Source organism: Arachis hypogaea, chromosome 9 (assembly GCF_003086295.3).
Source record: "Arachis hypogaea cultivar Tifrunner chromosome 9, arahy.Tifrunner.gnm2.J5K5, whole genome shotgun sequence".
Classification (NCBI taxonomy): domain Eukaryota; kingdom Viridiplantae; phylum Streptophyta; class Magnoliopsida; order Fabales; family Fabaceae; genus Arachis; species Arachis hypogaea.
Window position 1 is genome coordinate 59,073,954 of NC_092044.1, and position 18,647 is coordinate 59,092,600.

The 18,647-nt window shown below is 34.5% G+C and overlaps 2 protein-coding genes across 3 annotated transcripts; one reads left to right on the top strand and one right to left on the bottom strand.

Annotated features, from left to right (window-relative positions):
- Window positions 1–800: 800 nt before the first annotated feature.
- Window positions 801–14,630, top strand: LOC112710977 (myosin-11). 2 transcript variants are annotated; one of them, XM_025763481.3, is made up of 38 exons: window positions 801–1,341; window positions 2,176–2,304; window positions 2,814–2,957; window positions 3,045–3,190; window positions 3,275–3,431; window positions 3,547–3,605; window positions 4,187–4,346; window positions 4,422–4,571; window positions 4,670–4,806; window positions 4,886–5,032; window positions 5,147–5,248; window positions 5,392–5,449; window positions 5,534–5,635; window positions 5,948–5,985; window positions 6,212–6,338; window positions 6,421–6,591; window positions 6,712–6,843; window positions 6,960–7,069; window positions 7,195–7,255; window positions 7,463–7,640; window positions 7,747–7,952; window positions 8,039–8,158; window positions 8,928–9,026; window positions 9,222–9,443; window positions 10,294–10,433; window positions 10,687–10,789; window positions 10,896–10,955; window positions 11,039–11,305; window positions 11,401–11,556; window positions 11,634–11,840; window positions 11,921–12,064; window positions 12,417–12,487; window positions 12,587–12,686; window positions 12,791–12,847; window positions 12,952–13,008; window positions 13,107–13,187; window positions 13,258–13,340; window positions 14,089–14,630. In XM_025763481.3, exons 1-38 carry the CDS (start codon window positions 1,339–1,341, stop codon window positions 14,210–14,212), a joined length of 4,608 nt encoding a protein of 1,535 aa, XP_025619266.2. In that variant the 5' UTR covers window positions 801–1,338; the 3' UTR covers window positions 14,213–14,630. The 2 variants fall into 2 exon arrangements, 1 of the variants encoding a protein (XP_025619266.2); XR_011865764.1 differs by lacking the exons at window positions 801–1,341; window positions 2,176–2,304; window positions 2,814–2,957 and having other exon boundaries at window positions 3,031–3,190; window positions 13,093–13,187.
- Window positions 14,631–16,245: 1,615 nt separating this feature from the next.
- LOC112709162 (uncharacterized mitochondrial protein AtMg00810-like) lies at window positions 16,246–17,495 on the bottom strand. Its single transcript, XM_025761057.1, has 2 exons — window positions 17,481–17,495; window positions 16,246–16,956 (listed from the first exon to the last, which is right to left on the bottom strand). Exons 1-2 carry the CDS (start codon window positions 17,493–17,495, stop codon window positions 16,246–16,248), a joined length of 726 nt encoding a protein of 241 aa, XP_025616842.1.
- Between the last annotated feature and the right edge of the window lie 1,152 nt (window positions 17,496–18,647).

Here is an 18,647-nt window from a genome sequence, read left to right on the forward strand (position 1 = left end):
CTTAATCCCTTTTAGTTCATCAAACCATCAACATCACAACTTGATTTTTTCATCACCTAACAATTTGCAATCCGCTTATTATTTTTTCTTTGTTGTATTTGAGTAGTATCACCAATGTTGTTTAACTTTCTTGAAAGGAATGACAAATCAATTGTGCCATTTTTGTTTTTGAAAATTAAAAAAACTTTATCATCAAAATCAGATTCTCGGATTTTTGTTTTTAAAATAAAAAAAATTAAATTTAAAATAAGATCCTTCAATTTATAGTTTATTTTACCTCTTCAAATATATTTTACTATCCGATTTGATTAATTAAAAAAAAATAATTCCATATAAAAAAATACTTAGACTTTCAATAATAACATATTATACATATATTTAATCCACATAACAAAAATTAGCCTTTACAAACTCTTAATTAAAAAAAAAAAAACCCAGAAATTGGATCATCCAATGTTTATTCCCCGAAACTTCAATTTTCGGACGTAAAACAAATTGGACCATTCCATTACTCTTTCTCTTTGCATGTTGCCAATGAACAAATTGTTGGATATGATTTGTTGAATTATAATTTTTTAAAGGTGGAAACCAAGTGCGTGAAATTAATATCTGAGAGCTGTTAGATGATTTAATTGATTTGACTAAATTTTCATCTAACGACTCTCAAATATCAATTTTACGTAAAGGCGACTTCACCTGAATTTTCACATTTTTTTAAAATATTGCTCCATATCAGGGTAATACAGGATACAATATCAGGGAATACATAACTTGCACCCATTACTAAAAATTGAGCCCTCGTATCGTATGTTTGTTAATGGAAACAAAATATTTTATTAATATTAATATATTGACGGATAATATATGTGGGTAATAATATTGGCAGGCACTCCCCCGGAGTGTTTATTAATTATCATTGACATAGTTGGAGAGACAGAGAGAGAAGTTGATGAATGATGATTAGTGGTAGCCACGAGTTGGCGCGAAAGAAGAAGGTGCCGAAGTTACAGCTCCTCTCTCTCTCCGTTGTTGAATCAACAATGTCGCTCACAGCCACTCGATCCACTCTTTCTTCCTCTTTCTCTCTCCTTTCACTCTCTCACTCTCACATTTCAATTTCACTTTCTCCACCAAAAAACCATGCCGTTTCTCTTTCTTCTTCTTCTTCTTCACTTCTTCCGACACTCATAACACGTTTCCGTTTCACACCTAAAAAAAGAAGAAGCAAAAAAACAAAACTGATGCGATTCGATCAATCGCTCATTGTTCGCTTGCTTGGTTTCTCTTCATGAACAACAACGCGCTTCTCGCAGCATCTCCGATTCAAGACCTCAAATAATGGTGCGTTCTCTAGTTGTCAGTTTTCGTAATGTGCTTTTGTTCCTCGCGTAATGCACTTCTCGGTTTCGTTCTTCATTTCTTTCCTTCTGTTATTCTGTAGCAGTTGCCATTACAATTTTTAATTAAAGTTTATTATTATTGTTTTTTTTTTAAATTGTTGTATGTCTTGTTTGTCACGTATTGTGTTTTGGGGAATAATCGTTCTTATCAGAGTTATATTCAAAAGGTCTTTTTTTTTATTGTAAGGTGACTTATAATAAGCTAATCCAAACACGGAATAAGATATGATAAGAATGAGAACGATTCTCTTTCGTGCTTTGGAGGTGGAAATGATTATGTGAATGGAAATGGCAATGATCGAATGGAACTATGAACTGGCTGATCAAGAAAGAAGTCTTTCATGAACTGGTTTCTTTCAGTTTTTTGTTGCAATGCAAATTGCAAAACTAAGCTTAAAAAGTTCAAGGAATCTTTGTATTTGGATACAGTGGTTCTCCATGATCAATTCATTGCGTATTGTTTGCAATTGTGGAAGAGTGTCGGGGGAAATGATTGGAGATGGTTTTAGAAGCAAAATGATCAATCTTCGGTGATCAAGGTGTGGAACTTAGGCAGCAGTGCTGGAGGATCAAGCAATGGAACTTACAGCACGCATATTAGTTCATTTTGTAATTTATAGTTCTTCTGGATGCCATTATGGTACAAATATGAACAAGACTTTTGTTGTCTTTTCTGGCAAGCAGGATAATATGAAAACAGTTACTTAACCTTACTGAACTCTTAAATAAACTGTTTTATTTAACAGAAATGATGAATTTGTACGTCCATGTGCAGGGGACTCCAGTGAATATTATTGTGGGTTCTCATGTCTGGATTGAAGATCCAGATATCTGTTGGATTGATGGACAGGTATCAAAAATCACCGGAAAGGATGCTGAAATTGAAACTACCAATGGAAAAAAGGTTTGTACTCTGCACATTCTTTTCTTCCTTCCGTTTTTCCTTTGTGTTATATATATATATATATATATATATATATATATATATATATATATATACCGGTGTATACTATATTGGATATATTATAACTCTTCATTGGATATATATTTTATCAATCCAACTGTAGTCACAAAAGTCTATGATCTATACTAGATTTCACAAAATTCGAACACCAATAAGCATGTAATGAACAACTCTTGATTTCAACTCTTATTTATGATTTTCAAAATATATTATTGAGTGTTTCTGTTGCATTCCTGTCATTTCTTCACTAACTAAATTCTAAGAAAATTCGGCAGATCTGTTATAATTATTTTCGTACATCTGGAGGCATTTTAATGCGTTTCTTGGGGCAGCATTCATGTTTTCTCATACCGATACTGCTAAATGGAAATGACAAAATATTTCATAACTTAGTTAAGTAAAACATTACATCTGAATTATTGGCTTACTTCTATTTTGGCTATTACAAGGTGGTTGCAAATTTATCAAAAATATATCCCAAAGATATGGAAGCTCCTCCTGGTGGAGTGGATGATATGACTAAGTTGTCCTATTTACATGAACCTGGAGTCCTGCAGAACTTGAAAGCTAGATATGAATTGAATGAAATATATGTAAGGCTTTCTACCTTTAATTTTATAAGATTTAGCTATGTTTGTTATAGGAAAAGTCGTTAACTATATTCTTGATTGCCATCACAGACATATACTGGAAATATTCTGATTGCAATAAATCCATTCCAAAAACTACCACATATCTATGGTGCACACATGATGCAACAATACAAGGGAGCACCATTTGGAGAATTAAGCCCTCATGTATTTGCAGTTGCTGATGTTGCATATAGGTAAGCAGTAAATTGCTTCTTATTATCTAAATGTCATTCCTATCATTGAAGGAAATATTAAAATGGATATTTTGTTTTTATTAGGGCAATGATAAATGAAGGGAAAAGCAATTCAATTCTGGTCAGTGGGGAAAGTGGAGCTGGCAAAACTGAAACCACAAAAATGCTTATGCAATTCCTTGCTTATCTAGGTGGTAGGGCTGGCACTGAAGGCCGAACAGTTGAACAACAAGTTCTTGAGGTATGATTAATTCATAACACTCATTTTTAAACTTGATCATTATTCTCATTCTTATCTTTTTGCTGCTAACGTCTGATCTTATTTGAGATTTCTATACTAACTAATCCGAATGCAGTCAAATCCAGTTCTAGAAGCATTTGGCAATGCAAAAACTGTCAGGAATAACAATTCTAGGTGAGTCTTTCTTATACCTGGATAATAACGGACACTTTGGTTTTAGTCTCCATTAATGTCTGCTTGATTACTTACCTTTTATGTCAGTCTTCTGAGATGCAGGCAAACAAGGATTCCTTATGTTTCATTCTCCTTCTTAGTCTGATATTTTAAAGTACTTATATTGTAGGTTTTGTTTCATTTCATATTCATAATTAATTTCTAGTCACAAGGCCAAAAGTGAAGAGTAAATTGACGTTAATGAATAGTTAATGATTTTATTTTGCATATTATTCTTTCAAAAGGAAGGCGAGCCTTGGAGCAACAGTTGAGTTGTCTCCGTGTGACCTCAAAGTCACGGGTTCAAGCCATGAAAACAGCCACTGATGTAATTATCAGGTTAGGCTGCGTATATTACACCTTTTGTATGCAGCCCTTCCCTAGAGCCTGCGTTAATGTAGGATGCTCGTGCACCAGGCTGCCGTTTTTATTCTTCTTTCAAAAAGAAGCATTTTTGCTAACATAGTCTGGTAGGTGATAGATAACTTCTAAAGCTATTACTAATGGTTGGCTTCCAATTCTCTTTTGTATTAATGGTGCAGTCGGTTTGGTAAATTTGTGGAGATCCAATTTGATAAAAGTGGAAGAATCTCAGGAGCAGCCATCAGAACATACCTTCTAGAGAGATCTCGGGTTTGCCAAGTTAATGATCCTGAACGCAACTATCACTGCTTTTATCTTCTTTGTGCTGCACCACAGGAGGTATGTTTCTGTCAAGCAATCTGCTTCTTATTGATTCTTTTTACCATATAAACACATTGGAAATTTTTCTGGCAGGAAATTGAGAGATACAAATTAGGAAGTCCTAAAACTTTTCACTACCTTAACCAGTCAAAATGCTATGAACTGGCTGACGTAAGTGATGCTCGTGAGTTTCTTGCCACCCGTAGAGCTATGGATATTGTTGGAATCAGCCAAAAGGATCAGGTATTTTGTTTCATGAGTGTGAATTGGCTTCTTTCTTTCTAGCATATAGGATAATTAGCTTCTTAAGTTTGTGCTTTCCTCTGTTACCTATTTCTCAGGAAGCCATTTTTAGAGTTGTTGCTTCAATTCTCCATCTTGGTAATATTGACTTTACCAAAGGAAAAGAAGTTGACTCATCAGTTCCGAAAGATGACAAAGCCAAATTCCACCTTCAAACTACTGCTGAGCTTCTAATGTATGGATGTTGTATTATTACTTCCTCCCTCGATATGATTTTTAATTACCTTTAAGATGATTCTCAAATTTCAAATCAGGTGTGATGCCAATGCTTTGCAAGATGCATTATGTAAGCGTGTCATGATCACCCCTGAAGAAGTTATAAAACGGAGCCTTGATCCCCAAAGTGCAACAGTGAGTAGAGATGGACTGGCAAAAACAATTTATTCTCGGCTGTTCGACTGGTATAATACTGAAAATGGACAAATATGACCTATATAGTGTTTAGTAACTTAGATACTGAGGATAATGATATGGGGTTCTGATTTTGATTCATGATGTATTTATGTGTTTAACAGGTTGGTGGACAAGATTAATAGTTCAATTGGACAAGACCCCAATTCTAAAACTTTGATTGGAGTCCTTGACATATATGGTTTTGAAAGTTTTAAAACTAACAGGTAATATATAGTTTTGGAGAATAGGCATGCCTTCATGTACATGTTATGTATTTCCAAATATTGTACTGATTAGTGATGTTGAAAGAAAACACCTCTGGAATTCAGTCCTTTTTAACTTACTATCAACCTGTTATCCTCTGCAGTTTTGAACAGTTTTGCATTAATTTCACAAATGAGAAGTTGCAACAGCATTTCAATCAGGCAATGTCTCAGGCTACACTGCACTTCAAGTTTTCTTGTAAATGTTATTCCTATATTTAATATGATTTCGATGATGGATTTCAGCACGTTTTTAAAATGGAACAAGAAGAATATACAAAGGAGCAAATTAATTGGAGCTACATTGAATTTGTTGATAACCAAGATGTTTTAGACCTTATTGAAAAGGTTTTGTTTCTCCTATCCCACTTTGTTTAACCAACTGAGGTTTCTTTGTTTGTTCTGGGTGTGAAAGCATTCAACATGTATGTTCTGGAATTATATGAATACAAAGCTCATGCTTTTGATATGCTTGATGATGATATTTACAATGCTTCCTTTTTAATTATACTATTGTAGTTTATCCCAGAGTCCATAATTTAATTTGACTATAATGAAGAAGTTAGTCACCAGTTCAGCTTTTCCTTTCCTTTGGTTTATCCTTTCTCTCCCATCCTTTTTATTTTATTTTATTTTTTTAACATCGTTTTTCTTCTGCAGAAACCTGGAGGAATCATTGCTCTCCTAGATGAAGCTTGGTAAAACATTGTTAATTTTTCCTATGAAGAACTTCTTTTTCATTGGTTATTAGATGATTTTAACTTTAACTTTTTTGGTTAGTAAAACTGGACATGAACTACTTCCTTAATAGCTTGCTAGATCCAGACTTTCTCTGGCTGCTTTGATGCTACTGCTCCTTCTTGCATAACATACACAATCTACTTACTTAATTCTTAATTTTTCCCTGCCTTTCTTGTCTTTCAGCATGTTTCCAAAGTCTACGCATGAAACTTTTGCAAACAAGCTTTATCAAACATTTAAGAACCACAGGCGCTTTATTAAGCCAAAATTGTCTCGAACAGATTTCACGATTGCTCACTATGCTGGGGAGGTATGACTTAATTCTTATAACATTAGCTGCTGAAAATATGACATATTTGTTTAGTTGTTTTTTCCCTCAAAAAATTCTGCAGGTTTTATACCAGTCTGATCAATTTCTAGACAAAAACAAGGATTATGTGGTTCCTGAACATCAAGATTTGTTGAGTGCTTCCAAATGTCCTTTTGTAGCTGGCCTTTTTCCACCACTTCCAGAAGAGACATCAAAATCTTCCAAATTTTCTTCAATTGGTTCTCGTTTTAAGGTATCATGTTTTCTAGTCTTTGGTTCAATAATCACAATATATATATGTACAAGCCCATGCTTATGAAAAATAGACCACTTTCCTATTATCTGGAAGCTAACAATATTCTAAATGGTGCAGCTACAACTACAAAGTCTAATGGACACATTAAATTCTACAGAACCCCATTACATCAGATGTGTGAAACCAAATAACCTCTTGAAGCCTGCTATTTTTGAGAATGCCAACATTATGCAACAACTTCGCTGTGGTGTGAGTATAATGTTACTTTTGTTTTCATTTCATCTTTGGATGATATTTATGTAAATGATATATATAGTTCTTTATGTTTTCAACCATTCTGCTATCCCTAACCCTTGCCACTATAGGGTGTTTTAGAGGCAATCAGAATCAGTTGTGCTGGCTATCCTACTCGCCGCGCTTTTTTTGAATTTGTGAACAGATTTGGCCTTCTTGCTCCAGAGGCCACAGAAGCAAAGTGAGTATTTTTTTAAGCATGCTTTTTATGTGAGGTGGTAGAAATTTGTTGCTTGAGGTGTTAAAGTATTTTTGTACCAAACTTAGGTTTTGTGCTAATTGTCAGTTTGTTTCACTTATGAGCAGCTATGATGAAAAGACTGCTTGCCAAAAGATTCTGGAAAAGATGGGGCTTAGTGGATATCAGGTATCTTAAAATATTTCTCTATACTATCATAAAGATCTTGGACTTAGCTCCAACTATAATTCATGCACCTTCAACCTCTTCCTATGTCAATTCTCATTGTCTAATGTCAAATAAATCCAGAATGGTTTTAGAAAATGCTTCTTTGTATAATACATTCCTCTCTCGTATGATCACAAAGTTCGTTTGATTGGCCGCCAAATGTTATAGATTGGAAAGACAAAGGTATTTCTAAGAGCAGGTCAGATGGCTGAACTAGATGCACGTAGAGCTCAAGTACTCAGTAATGCAGCAAAAAGTATCCAGCGGCGCATAAGAACTCATCAAGCACGTAATCATTATCTTGCGCTTCGAAAGAAGACCATATATCTGCAGTCTCAGTGGAGAGGTGAAATAACCTTACTAATTTGTTAGGTTAAATGCAATCCTTTTACATTGCTTGGTCAATCTCCTTTATCTATATATATTTACTATGTATAATATATTATTTGTAGGAAGACTTGCATGCAAACTATATGAAAACATGAGAAAGGAGGCTGCTGCTGTGAAAATCCAAAAGAACACACGCAGATATCAAGCTCGGAGAGCCTACAAGAAACTTCATATGTCAGCATTGACAGTTCAAACAGCTTTAAGGGCAACAGCTGCTCGCAAGGAGTTCAGATTTAGGAAGCAGACCAAAGCCTCCATTATTATTCAGGTTTTAGTCAAGTTCAATTTGATTTAGATCATCAACTTGGGCAATCAATATGCAATTTTTAAATCTGTTCTCTGAAAAAATTGCAGGCTCGGTGGCGGTGCCACAAAGCTGCATTATATTATAAGAGGCTCAAGAAAGGGACCATAGTTACACAATGCAGATGGAGGGGACGTGTAGCCAGAAGAGAACTTAGGAAACTAAAAATGGTAAATTACTAGGTTTGCCATGATTCTTATATAACTGGTTTTAGAGATTCCATCAAGACGTAGAACCTTCAGGAACATGTGACTAAATGTTTTAGTAAATGACTAAATGTTTAACTGCAAAATGATGCTTCATATTAAGCAGGTTTATCCAACCTGTATTATTATTCTTCTGTATCATTGTCATGATCACTCTATTGTAATGAAGTGTAAAACATGAAAACAAACAGCTACACCTTGTCTTAGGTGGGTTGGTTACATGGATTAGGCATTGCCATAGTTTGGTATAGCAATCGTGCTTACATTTAAACTATTAAAATCTAAACCGTACCTGAAATATAAAACAACCTAAGGGGGAAAACAAATTCTTAGGATCTTCAAAATTGAAATTTCTTTAACTTTAGACTTAAGCTTTTAGAACTAGAAATATATTTGTTCTCTTTCTGTCATTTTTTTTTGTATTTCTTCAAATATTATCCTACATTTATTATTAAAAAAGTGAAACAGACACAATCCTTAAGGATAACTATTTTGACTCTGAAATGAAAGCCTTGCAACTATATTTCTCTATATTTGTAATTTTCAATTTCTTTTTGCTGGTTTTGCGAAGGATGGGATCCAAATCTGACTCCACCTTCTTGTAATGAATTAAGCCACTTCTACAAGACTCATTCTGTAATATTCAAGTCAAATAAACATCATTTTTTATTATTTTCCTGTTTATTGATATCTTTTTCTTGCCTAACTTGATGTCCTGTTCCACTTTCTTTAGGCTGCAAGAGAAACTGGTGCACTTCAAGAAGCGAAGGATAAGCTTGAGAAACGTGTGGAGGAACTCACTTGGCGTCTCCAGCTAGAAAAAGGATTAAGGGTGAGATATATATTTTGCAGATAAATACGACTTGGATGACTGTTATGTTTTTTGATCACTTAGACAATTGTGCATGTTGAAATAACACTTTTACACTAATGGAAAATAAAGGAAGTGCAAAAGACCAACCTTAGTAGTTCCTAAACATTTACTTCATTCGCAAGCTCTAAACTAAATATGTGGAATCATGTGCAGACGAATCTAGAAGAATCCAAATCTCAAGAGATAGCAAAACTGCAGAATCAATTGCAGGAGATGCAGAGCAAATTTGAGGAGACCAATGCTCTGCTTTCCAAGGAGCGTGAGAATGCAAAGAAAATTAGTATAGAAGCAGTTCCTGTTATTCAAGAGAAACAGGTTATCGTTGAAGATACACAGAAGATTGACGCACTGACGGCAGAAATTGAGAGCCTAAAGGTAAGAAAATTCAGTCTTATTGGATATGATCCCTTGTTTTCAATGATGCATATCTTTCTGTGTATACTCTTTCCTTTAACATCAAAGATTGTGACAATATATATGTCAATTAGACATGGGATACATAATTCTTAGACAGGTTTACATAACTCTTAGGTTTACATTAAAGATGCTATTTTAATAGTAATTATTTTGTTCTAGACATCATATATTAATTGATGTCATGTAGATTGCAAACAGAGCTAAGTCATGCACTTCATCAGATATTTTCGGAATTCTATGATATGATATAGTAAATATAAGATGCTTTCTCTCTTTATAGATCCTGGATACAATGGGATGTCAAATGAAATGTTTTCCTCCTGCTGATTTCTGAAATAATACAGTACAAAGGTATTCATAGTTGATATAAGCTGACACCCAATGAAGTCTCTCCTTCACCAAACAGCCCTTTCAACTTTAAGTGCATAAAATGTACAAGTACACTTCAACTTTTGCTGAAAAAGATTTTCTTAGGTATCTTTGATGAGGTTGGTGAGGATCAAGGTTTAATTAGTAATCACTTGGCCATGGATTTCTTGTTTGATCTTGTTCTTGTAAAGGGGCTGTCTTATCCTCCTATATATTTGTATATGCCTTCTTTTTATCTTAACGATTCTTCCTTTTTCCATAACGAAGAATTAAAAAAAAAGCCTTGGGCATAGTGTCTCTGACACAATTTATGTGTGTCAAAGACAAATCCCTGAATTAATAAGGGGCACAGTCTCTGTATGCTGATGTTGTTATCTTTTTGTCAGCACTTAGCAGCTTATCATATTTAAATGATTGCCTTGGCTTTTTCTTCACACAGACGTCACTCGAGTCAGAGAAACAGAAATCTAATGACTTTGAACAAAAATATAATGAAGCCCAAGCTAGCAGTGAAGAAAGAGGTAAAAAGTTAGAAGACACAGAGAAGAAGGTTCGTCAACTCCAAGAATCATTGAAGGGGTAAATAAACAAATCATCGAAACAAGCCATGTTGCAACTTTTTTACATTTGATTTCCAAAGACCAAAATCCCTGTGGAGAATTTATTTTGAAAAGTTCAATAATATCATGGACTAAAGTGGTCAGAAATTTATCTTTTCTTATATTCACATCTCACACGAATCTTTGGTTAATTCCAAGTTTCATCTTCACAATAGATGTCATGCACCTCATTCACTTAACTGGTTGACTGAAATCTTATAATATATGATCAGGCTAGAAGAGAAGATTAATAATGTAGAATCAGAGAATCAGGTTCTGCGTCAACAAGCTGTATCGACTAAGTTCCTTCATAGACGCCAGAGCTCACTTGCCCAGGTTCTCTTCATAATGGACTTTTAAGCATGAAAAGAATATAAACCTTGATGGTTGTTTGAAAAAGTTTTTTTTTTATTTTTTATTTTTTATTTTTTTCTATCGACAGAGAGAGAGGGCTGCTGAAAGTGCTCATAATAGTATTGCAGTGGAGGGGAAGCCACAAGTGGTAACTAAATCCATTTTAAATGTTCATCTTTAGGTTATGTGTATGTATGTATGGACTTGATTTGTTTCTATGTCTCCTGATAGACTAATCAGGAACTTCAAACTAGCCCATCAATGAACCTGAGGGAATCCTCTGAAGTGGATGATAAACCACAGAAGTCACTAAATGAGAAACAACAAGAGAATCAAGAATTACTCATTAGATGCATTGCACAACATCTAGGATTTGCTGGAAACAGACCAATTGCTGCCTGTATCATATATAAGTGCCTCTTGCATTGGAGATCATTTGAAGTTGAGCGCACTAGCGTTTTCGATAGAATCATCCAGACTATTGGCCATGCAATTGAGGTGTATAAAGTGCAACTTTCAGATGCTTGTGTTCTCTTATTGTTGCTTTGTCACTTTCAACTCAATTAACTAAAATATTTCCATTTGTACTTTAGACCCAGGATAATAATGATGTCTTAGCTTACTGGTTATCCAATGCCTCGACACTTCTCTTGTTACTCCAACGCACACTCAAGGCAAGTGGTGCTGCTGGAATGGCTCCACAACGCCGTCGTTCTCAATCAGCAACCCTATTTGGGAGGATGACTCAGGTAAACACAACTTCATTTTAAACTAAAAATTTCCATAGTAAAGCTTTCATTTCTAAGATAAGTATACTCTTTGTCAGAGTTTCCGTGGAAGTCCAGCAGGAGTCAATCTGTCCTTAATTAATGGTAGTTCAAGTAGAGGAGTAGATACATTAAGACAAGTTGAAGCCAAGTACCCAGCTTTGCTTTTCAAACAGCAGCTTACAGCATATGTGGAAAAGATATATGGAATGATTCGTGATAACTTGAAGAAAGAAATTTCTCCCTTGCTTGGATTGTGCATTCAGGTATGACAATTCCTTCAGTACTCTAGTAACTGATTTATTGTGGATGCTTGTTATAAATGACACTGACTGTGATGCTGTAGGCACCAAGAACATCCAGAGCAAGCTTGGTTAAGGGATCGTCACGTTCTGTTGCAAACACTGAAGCCCAGCGAGCTTTGATTGCTCATTGGCAGGGGATCGTTAAGAGCCTAGGGAACTTTTTAAATACATTGAAAGCAAATCATGTTAGTAAAATCTCTGACATCATTCTCTGTTTCTCTTTATACTACTTACATATGCATTATTGTTATAACAAAACCGCATGATTCTCTTGAAATTCTACAAAATTAAATAGCTTGCATATATTCTTCATTTTATTTTTTAATTAGGCGAGATTTTGAGAAAAAATTAATTTGGGAGGTTTACAGAAATTTAAGAGTGAATGACAGAGAGATTTATATATTTATGTATCTATCTTATTCTTATTGTTATTGTTATTGCTATTATCACTGCCTTTTGCTTCTTTGGTAAGTTGCTATATTTGCATTTGTTTAGTGTTCTTATGTTCTCTGAACACTCCCACTTCTAACCCGGCAGGTTCCACCATTTTTGGTTCGTAAGGTGTTCACGCAAATTTTTTCTTTCATCAATGTACAACTATTCAATAGGTCAGTTTGTTCTTCTCCTCTGTTTTCCTGGTTCGTCTCTACTTTGTGAATGGAGTTCTCTTTTTTATTGTTTTACATATTCATTTTTTTTCACTACAGTCTTCTTCTTAGACGAGAGTGTTGCTCATTTAGTAATGGAGAATATGTAAAAGCTGGTTTGGCTGAACTAGAGCATTGGTGTTATAAGGCAACGGATGAGGTGCATTAATTTTATGATATTATCGTTCTCCATTACTAATAAAGTAAAAGACATGTACTAACCTCACATCCTTGTGTCCAAACCCCACCACAAAAAAATTGCAGTATGCAGGTTCCGCTTGGGATGAGCTCAAACATATTAGACAAGCCATTGGATTTCTGGTATATGCCTTATCTATTCTTGGTTACATGTCATGAGCATGGTGCTTTTTTTGATGGTCAGATTGGAAAATTAGGTAAACTAATCTTTCCTGACCTCAATTTAGGTTATACATCAAAAACCGAAGAAGACACTGGATGAAATAAGTCATGACCTGTGCCCAGTAAGTGCAAGATATTCTTTGTCAGAAGGTTAACTTTCCAGAATAGTTACGCTTCTCACTTGCCAGAACAGTTACCATTCTCAGTTCCCTATTTACAGGTCCTCAGTATACAGCAGTTATATCGGATTAGCACCATGTATTGGGATGACAAATATGGCACGCATAGTGTGTCACCTGAAGTAAGTTCGTTGCTAACTATGTTTAAAGTTGTCTATGCATGAGACTCTTCCTTATTAATGTTTTTTCCAGGTCATATCCAATATGAGAGTGTTGATGACTGAAGATTCAAATAATGCAGTTAGTAATTCTTTCCTGTTGGATGATGATTCAAGGTACCTGATATGATTGTTTCGGTTTTCCTTCTGTGTTAAAACTGTCACTAGTAGTTGTTTTACTCACATTTTGGTACTCCTACCAAATGGTTCTTACTTTAAGCTATGCTGCATGCCAATCAAATAGAAAACTGAAATAAACCTGCGAAACAGGACTGTTTCCAACAGCAATCCCGTGATCCCTGACTGCACATTAATTATTTCTTTCTTTAATAAATTGTCTTGTACATGTTCCCGGGAAAAAAGAGTATTGATAGGTAGTGAACCCATAAAAGTGGGTCAGAGAGAAAGAAAGTACGAAGAGAGAAAGAATGAAAAAGAAGCGGAGAGAGATAGAAAGAAAAAGTGGGTTAACCTTCTTTTATGGATTTAAGAAATACTTCTCGCAAAAAAAAAAAAATAAAAAAAATAAAAATAAAATAAACACACTGGATGAATAGGTTTCATGATTCATGTTCATGAGGCCTTCCCCAAATTTTACAGACACAATCTAGATAAATTTGCCATGCTGCTATATAAACTACTTAGCTCATAAGTCTTAACCACACATTCATTAGGTAAAACTCATTTTGAAACGAACCCATTTTATGTATACAATATTGTTTTATGCCAAAGTTGTTTCATACTAAGTGATATGTAAAAGTTAAAATAAGGACTAGTTTGACAGGCTTCTAGTTGTTAACTCGTCCTTTTGCACATCTAACCGTGAAATTATATGGAATGTTAACCATTTCAATCTATTTTGCAGCATTCCATTTTCTGTTGATGACATTTCAAAGTCAATGGAACAAATAGATATCTCTGATATAGATCCACCGCCACTTATACGGGAAAACTCCGGGTTTAGCTTTTTATTACCACGCCCAGCTTGACAGTTTTGACTGTAGAATTGGTCGACTGGTGTTTATACCCACCCACCAACAAGATATCAAGTCACATTCGGGTATATAAATTATATATAGTAATTTGTTGACTTTGGTTGTCTAAGAGACTAGTCATTGTATTTAACACACGAAATTTACTTCTTAGTAGTTTCAACAGTGGATGACATAAAAAGCATATGCTACTACCTTTTTGGGGTGGAAGCTTGAAAAAAAATGGCCAACAGCCTTTTTTCCATAGAATTTTCATTCTTTTTTTCTTTTCTCATTTCACCTTGTCACTTCTCAGCACCTTCCTTTGCTTAGAATAAGATTTTGTACGTAGAAGTTATAGGAATTTCATCTAATTATAGTTGTGAATGGAGAACATTGCTCAGGATATGCGGTAACAAAGTTAACTGTTTATAGAGACCTGTCTGTCATATTTTTTCCCTTTTCTTGGCTGTGTTCCAAATAATTAAGAATTGGTTTAGATTTTCAGCCACCTCCTACAATATCTTAACTACGCATTCAGATTTGTTGATTTTAATTCCAAGTTTTGAGGCGAGATAGATATTGTGGAATGGATGGAGTAATCTTTTTGTTTTGAAATTTGCATTACCTCAATTTCGATGCTGTTTCAGGTTTCTCTACTTAATTGAGCTACCAGCATACTTGAAAGAAATAAAAAGGAAAGAAATCTCAAAAATAAATAAATAAAAAACATAGAAAAGTTAGATAATCTAGTTGAATCGTAGTTCAAGTAGAATTAGATCTTCCTTTTTTAAACAGTTTTTGAATTTGAGCCTCTTTGATATATATATATATATATATATATATATATAGGGAATATAAAGAGAAATAATTGTTAAAAATTTTTAAAGAGAATAAAAAAGGTAATTCAACTGTGAAAATTTGTAACTTCCAATTTTTGCACGGAATACTCAATGAGGTTGGGTTGGCTAGCCTCATTGATGAGGTTCTCAAAAAAAAAAAAAAGGCAGAAAGACCACTTGTTAAAAATTTCTTTTGCAAATTGGTAGCTATTCTTGAAGAGATTGTATAAATAATTGTTAAGAATTTTCACTCCCAATTCTTTTTATTTACAAAATGAAGGCCGGTCATAGGTAAATTGCACTCACTAAACCGTGTTAAGAACCAAACTAAATAAACATTGAAATCATAAACTCATAATCTATCTATTTATTTAATTTTTTATTTTTGTGAGTCATCTTATTATCTACATGCTAAACTTGTTTTACTCTCCTCTTTCTTTCAAATCGAATCTCGAAAAATCGATTGCATTTATTTTGAGATACTGATACTGCATTTATTTTGAGATACTGATACTGAGATTAAGTATTGTTGTTGACAATCAGAAATTAAAATTATTTGAAGATGCAATTTTCATCTTTTTAATACCTCTCGAGAAAATAGGAACACAGGAACGAAAATTTCTAAAGACAATGACTGAAACTTTAATAACATGTCTTTTTAAAATTACCCTTATTCAACTTTGATGATTTTCAGTGTTCCCTTTCAGCCATCGTCTGATTTTCCTCCCTCGTCAAAAACTAAAACCCTGCAAAGCAAATGTTAGAAGAGAGAATTTTATAAAAAAAAATAAATTTAGAAAAAATGAGATTAGAGATTCTGATATGTACATGATATATATATATATAAGAGTAGAGAGAGTACTTTGGAATACATAATAAATATGCTATCTATATGCTAATATCTCCCCTCAAAGTGGAGCATATATGTCGTATATGTCTGGTTTGGTCATAAGGAATCGAAATTGAGGAGGAAGTGCCTTTGTGAGCATGTCTACACAATTGATACTTGCTAGGGATGTGCACTAGTTTAATGGTTTCACTACCACCTTTTTTTCGAATGAAATGATAGTCTATTTCGATGTGTTTAGATCACTCATGTAAGACAGGATTGGTTGCCATGCGGATTACTGAGATGTAGTCACAGAACAACATAGCTAAATCAATGTGAATGCCCAAAAACCTGAGTAACCCAATCAACCACACAATTTCTCATGCTACATTTGCAACAGCTTTGTATTCTACCTTAGTAGAGCTTCTTGAAACTGCTGTTTGCTTGTTGTTTTTCCATGAAATCAGTAAATCTCCAAGGAAAGCACAATATCCAATAGTTGATCTCCTTGTATCTAAACAATTTTTCCAATCCGCATCAGCATAGACTGAGAGATTGAATTTATTTATTGTTGAGAATAAGATGCCTTGGCTAGGAGCTGCTTTGAGGTAGCGAAGGATATGGTGTACAGCGTTGAGTTGGGGCACACGAGGATCAGCCATGAATTGAGCTAATTTTGTGACTGCAAATGTGATGTCTAGTTTGGATATTATGAGGTACATTAGCCTTCCTATGAGTTTGCGATAAGTAGAAGGATCAGCTAATATCTCTCCTTCAGAGGCACGTAGTTTAGAATTAACATCCATTGGAGAAGGAGCAAGCTTGTAACCCACCAAGGATAATGCACATTTGCACTGAGAGAAGAAGATACCTTCGCTAGATTTTGCAAGCTCTAATTCAAGAAAGAATTTTAGATCCCCAAGAAACTTAAGCTTAAAAACTGTGCTGGGCTTGTCTTCAACTCTCTTGATCATGGTATTATCTGGTCCAACTATGATGATATCATCAACATAGACTAAGAGGAATGTCGCTGTGGTTCCTTCACCGAAGACAAACAATGAATAGTCACTCTTGCATTGTTTGAAACCATGCTAAATTGATGTTGCACAGAATTTATTGAACCATCAGCATGAGGCTTGTCTTAAACCGTATAAGGATTTGGTTAATTTGCATACCAATCCTTAATTTCTCAGTGGATGTCCAAGCGGTACTTCCATATGTACTTCTTCGAATAACTCACAAGTTAAGAATGCATTGTTAATGTCCAATTGCAAAAGATTCTAGTTCTTGGTAATAGCTAGGCCTAATAGTACTCTCATTGTAGAAATCTTTTGCAATGGGGCTAAATGTGTCTTTAAAGTCAATCCCAACTTGTTGTGTTTATCATTTCACAACTAAGCGAGCTTTATGTCTGTCTAGAATGCCATCAACTTTGAGTTTGGCTTTGTATACCCATTTACATCTAATTGAGTGTTTGTTGGGTGGTAGATGAACTAATTGCTAAGTGTTGTTTGCCTCCAAGGCCTTGAGCTCTTTATTCATGGTCTGTTTCCACTCTTCATGTCTGAATGCATGGTGAAAGAATTTTAGTTCAGGGAATTTAGAGAATCCTTACCATAGCAATAGACATTTGGGACAAGACCCAACAAGTTCACAAAGCTAATTTGATCCTAAACACCAAAATTCAACAAAATCTCAACATATTTACTCAAAGTTTTTGAAACTGGGGAAGCAAGAACTGGGTGTGAAATTGAGATTTCCTTACCAAATTGTTTGATGGGGTTTTTAGAGAATTCCAAGGCGAACTCGTGGCCATTGAAAGCTCGTCAATCGGAGCTCCATGTTGAAAGTTACGGAAGATTAAAGTTTTGGAGGTGAGCGTTACATCTTTGCTTTCTTCCTCTCCCACTACTTCAGTGTGCTTCAATTGAAATAATGGGAATACTAATATGTGAGCATCTTATACCCTTTTTCATAGCATTTTCTAGTTATTTTTAGTTAGATTTTATTAATTTTTACCATGTTTTAGTGCAAAATTCATCTTTAGATGCCACTTTAAGTTTTTGTATTATTTTTATGATTTTAGGTAAATTTTGGGCGAGTTTGGCAGAATCTTGTTTAGAGACAAAGAAAGGATAGCAGATGCTATCAATCCTGACCTCCGTTCATTCGAATGAGCATATCTTATGCTATAGAGATCCAATTGACACGGTCTTAATGGCGTTGAAAATCTAACTTCTAGAGCTTTCCAGCAATATATAATAGTTTATAGTTTTTTTATATAATTATTTCCAAAACATGCATTAAATGCCAAGCTTGGGCATTTAACGCCCAAGAAGGACCAACCTCCCAATTTTAACGACCAAAACTGGGGTTCAACACCAGCCAGGGATTAGAAGCCAGCGCATTCACCCCTCTCTCCAAGTTGAACGCCTAGAACCTGAGTTGAACGCGAGGCATCTGCCTAAACACTCACCAAGTGGGTCCCAAAGTGTATTTTAGCACTCCTTAGGCTTTTCTTATTTTGTTTTTGTAATTATTAAATTAAATTAACATCTTTTTAGGGTTAGTATTTACTATCTAAAGGGGAGATCACTTAGGATTACATCATCATCAGACACATTACTTTACATCTTCTTCTCTGTTTTCTCTGTAAAGCATGAGTAACTAAACCTCTTGGTTAAGGTTAGGAGCTCTGCTTATTCCTATAGATTAATATTATTACTCTTTTCTTTTAATTAATATTTTATTCAATTCTAAGGTGTTTTTTTTTGTTCTTAAT

Bases quoted from the DNA above. Each gene is read 5' to 3' on its own strand.
- LOC112710977 (XM_025763481.3), top strand. The intron at 11,306-11,400 runs GTGTATAAAGTG...TTTGTACTTTAG, and splicing joins CTATTGGCCATGCAATTGAG to ACCCAGGATAATAATGATGT. The intron at 11,557-11,633 runs GTAAACACAACT...ACTCTTTGTCAG, and splicing joins TATTTGGGAGGATGACTCAG to AGTTTCCGTGGAAGTCCAGC.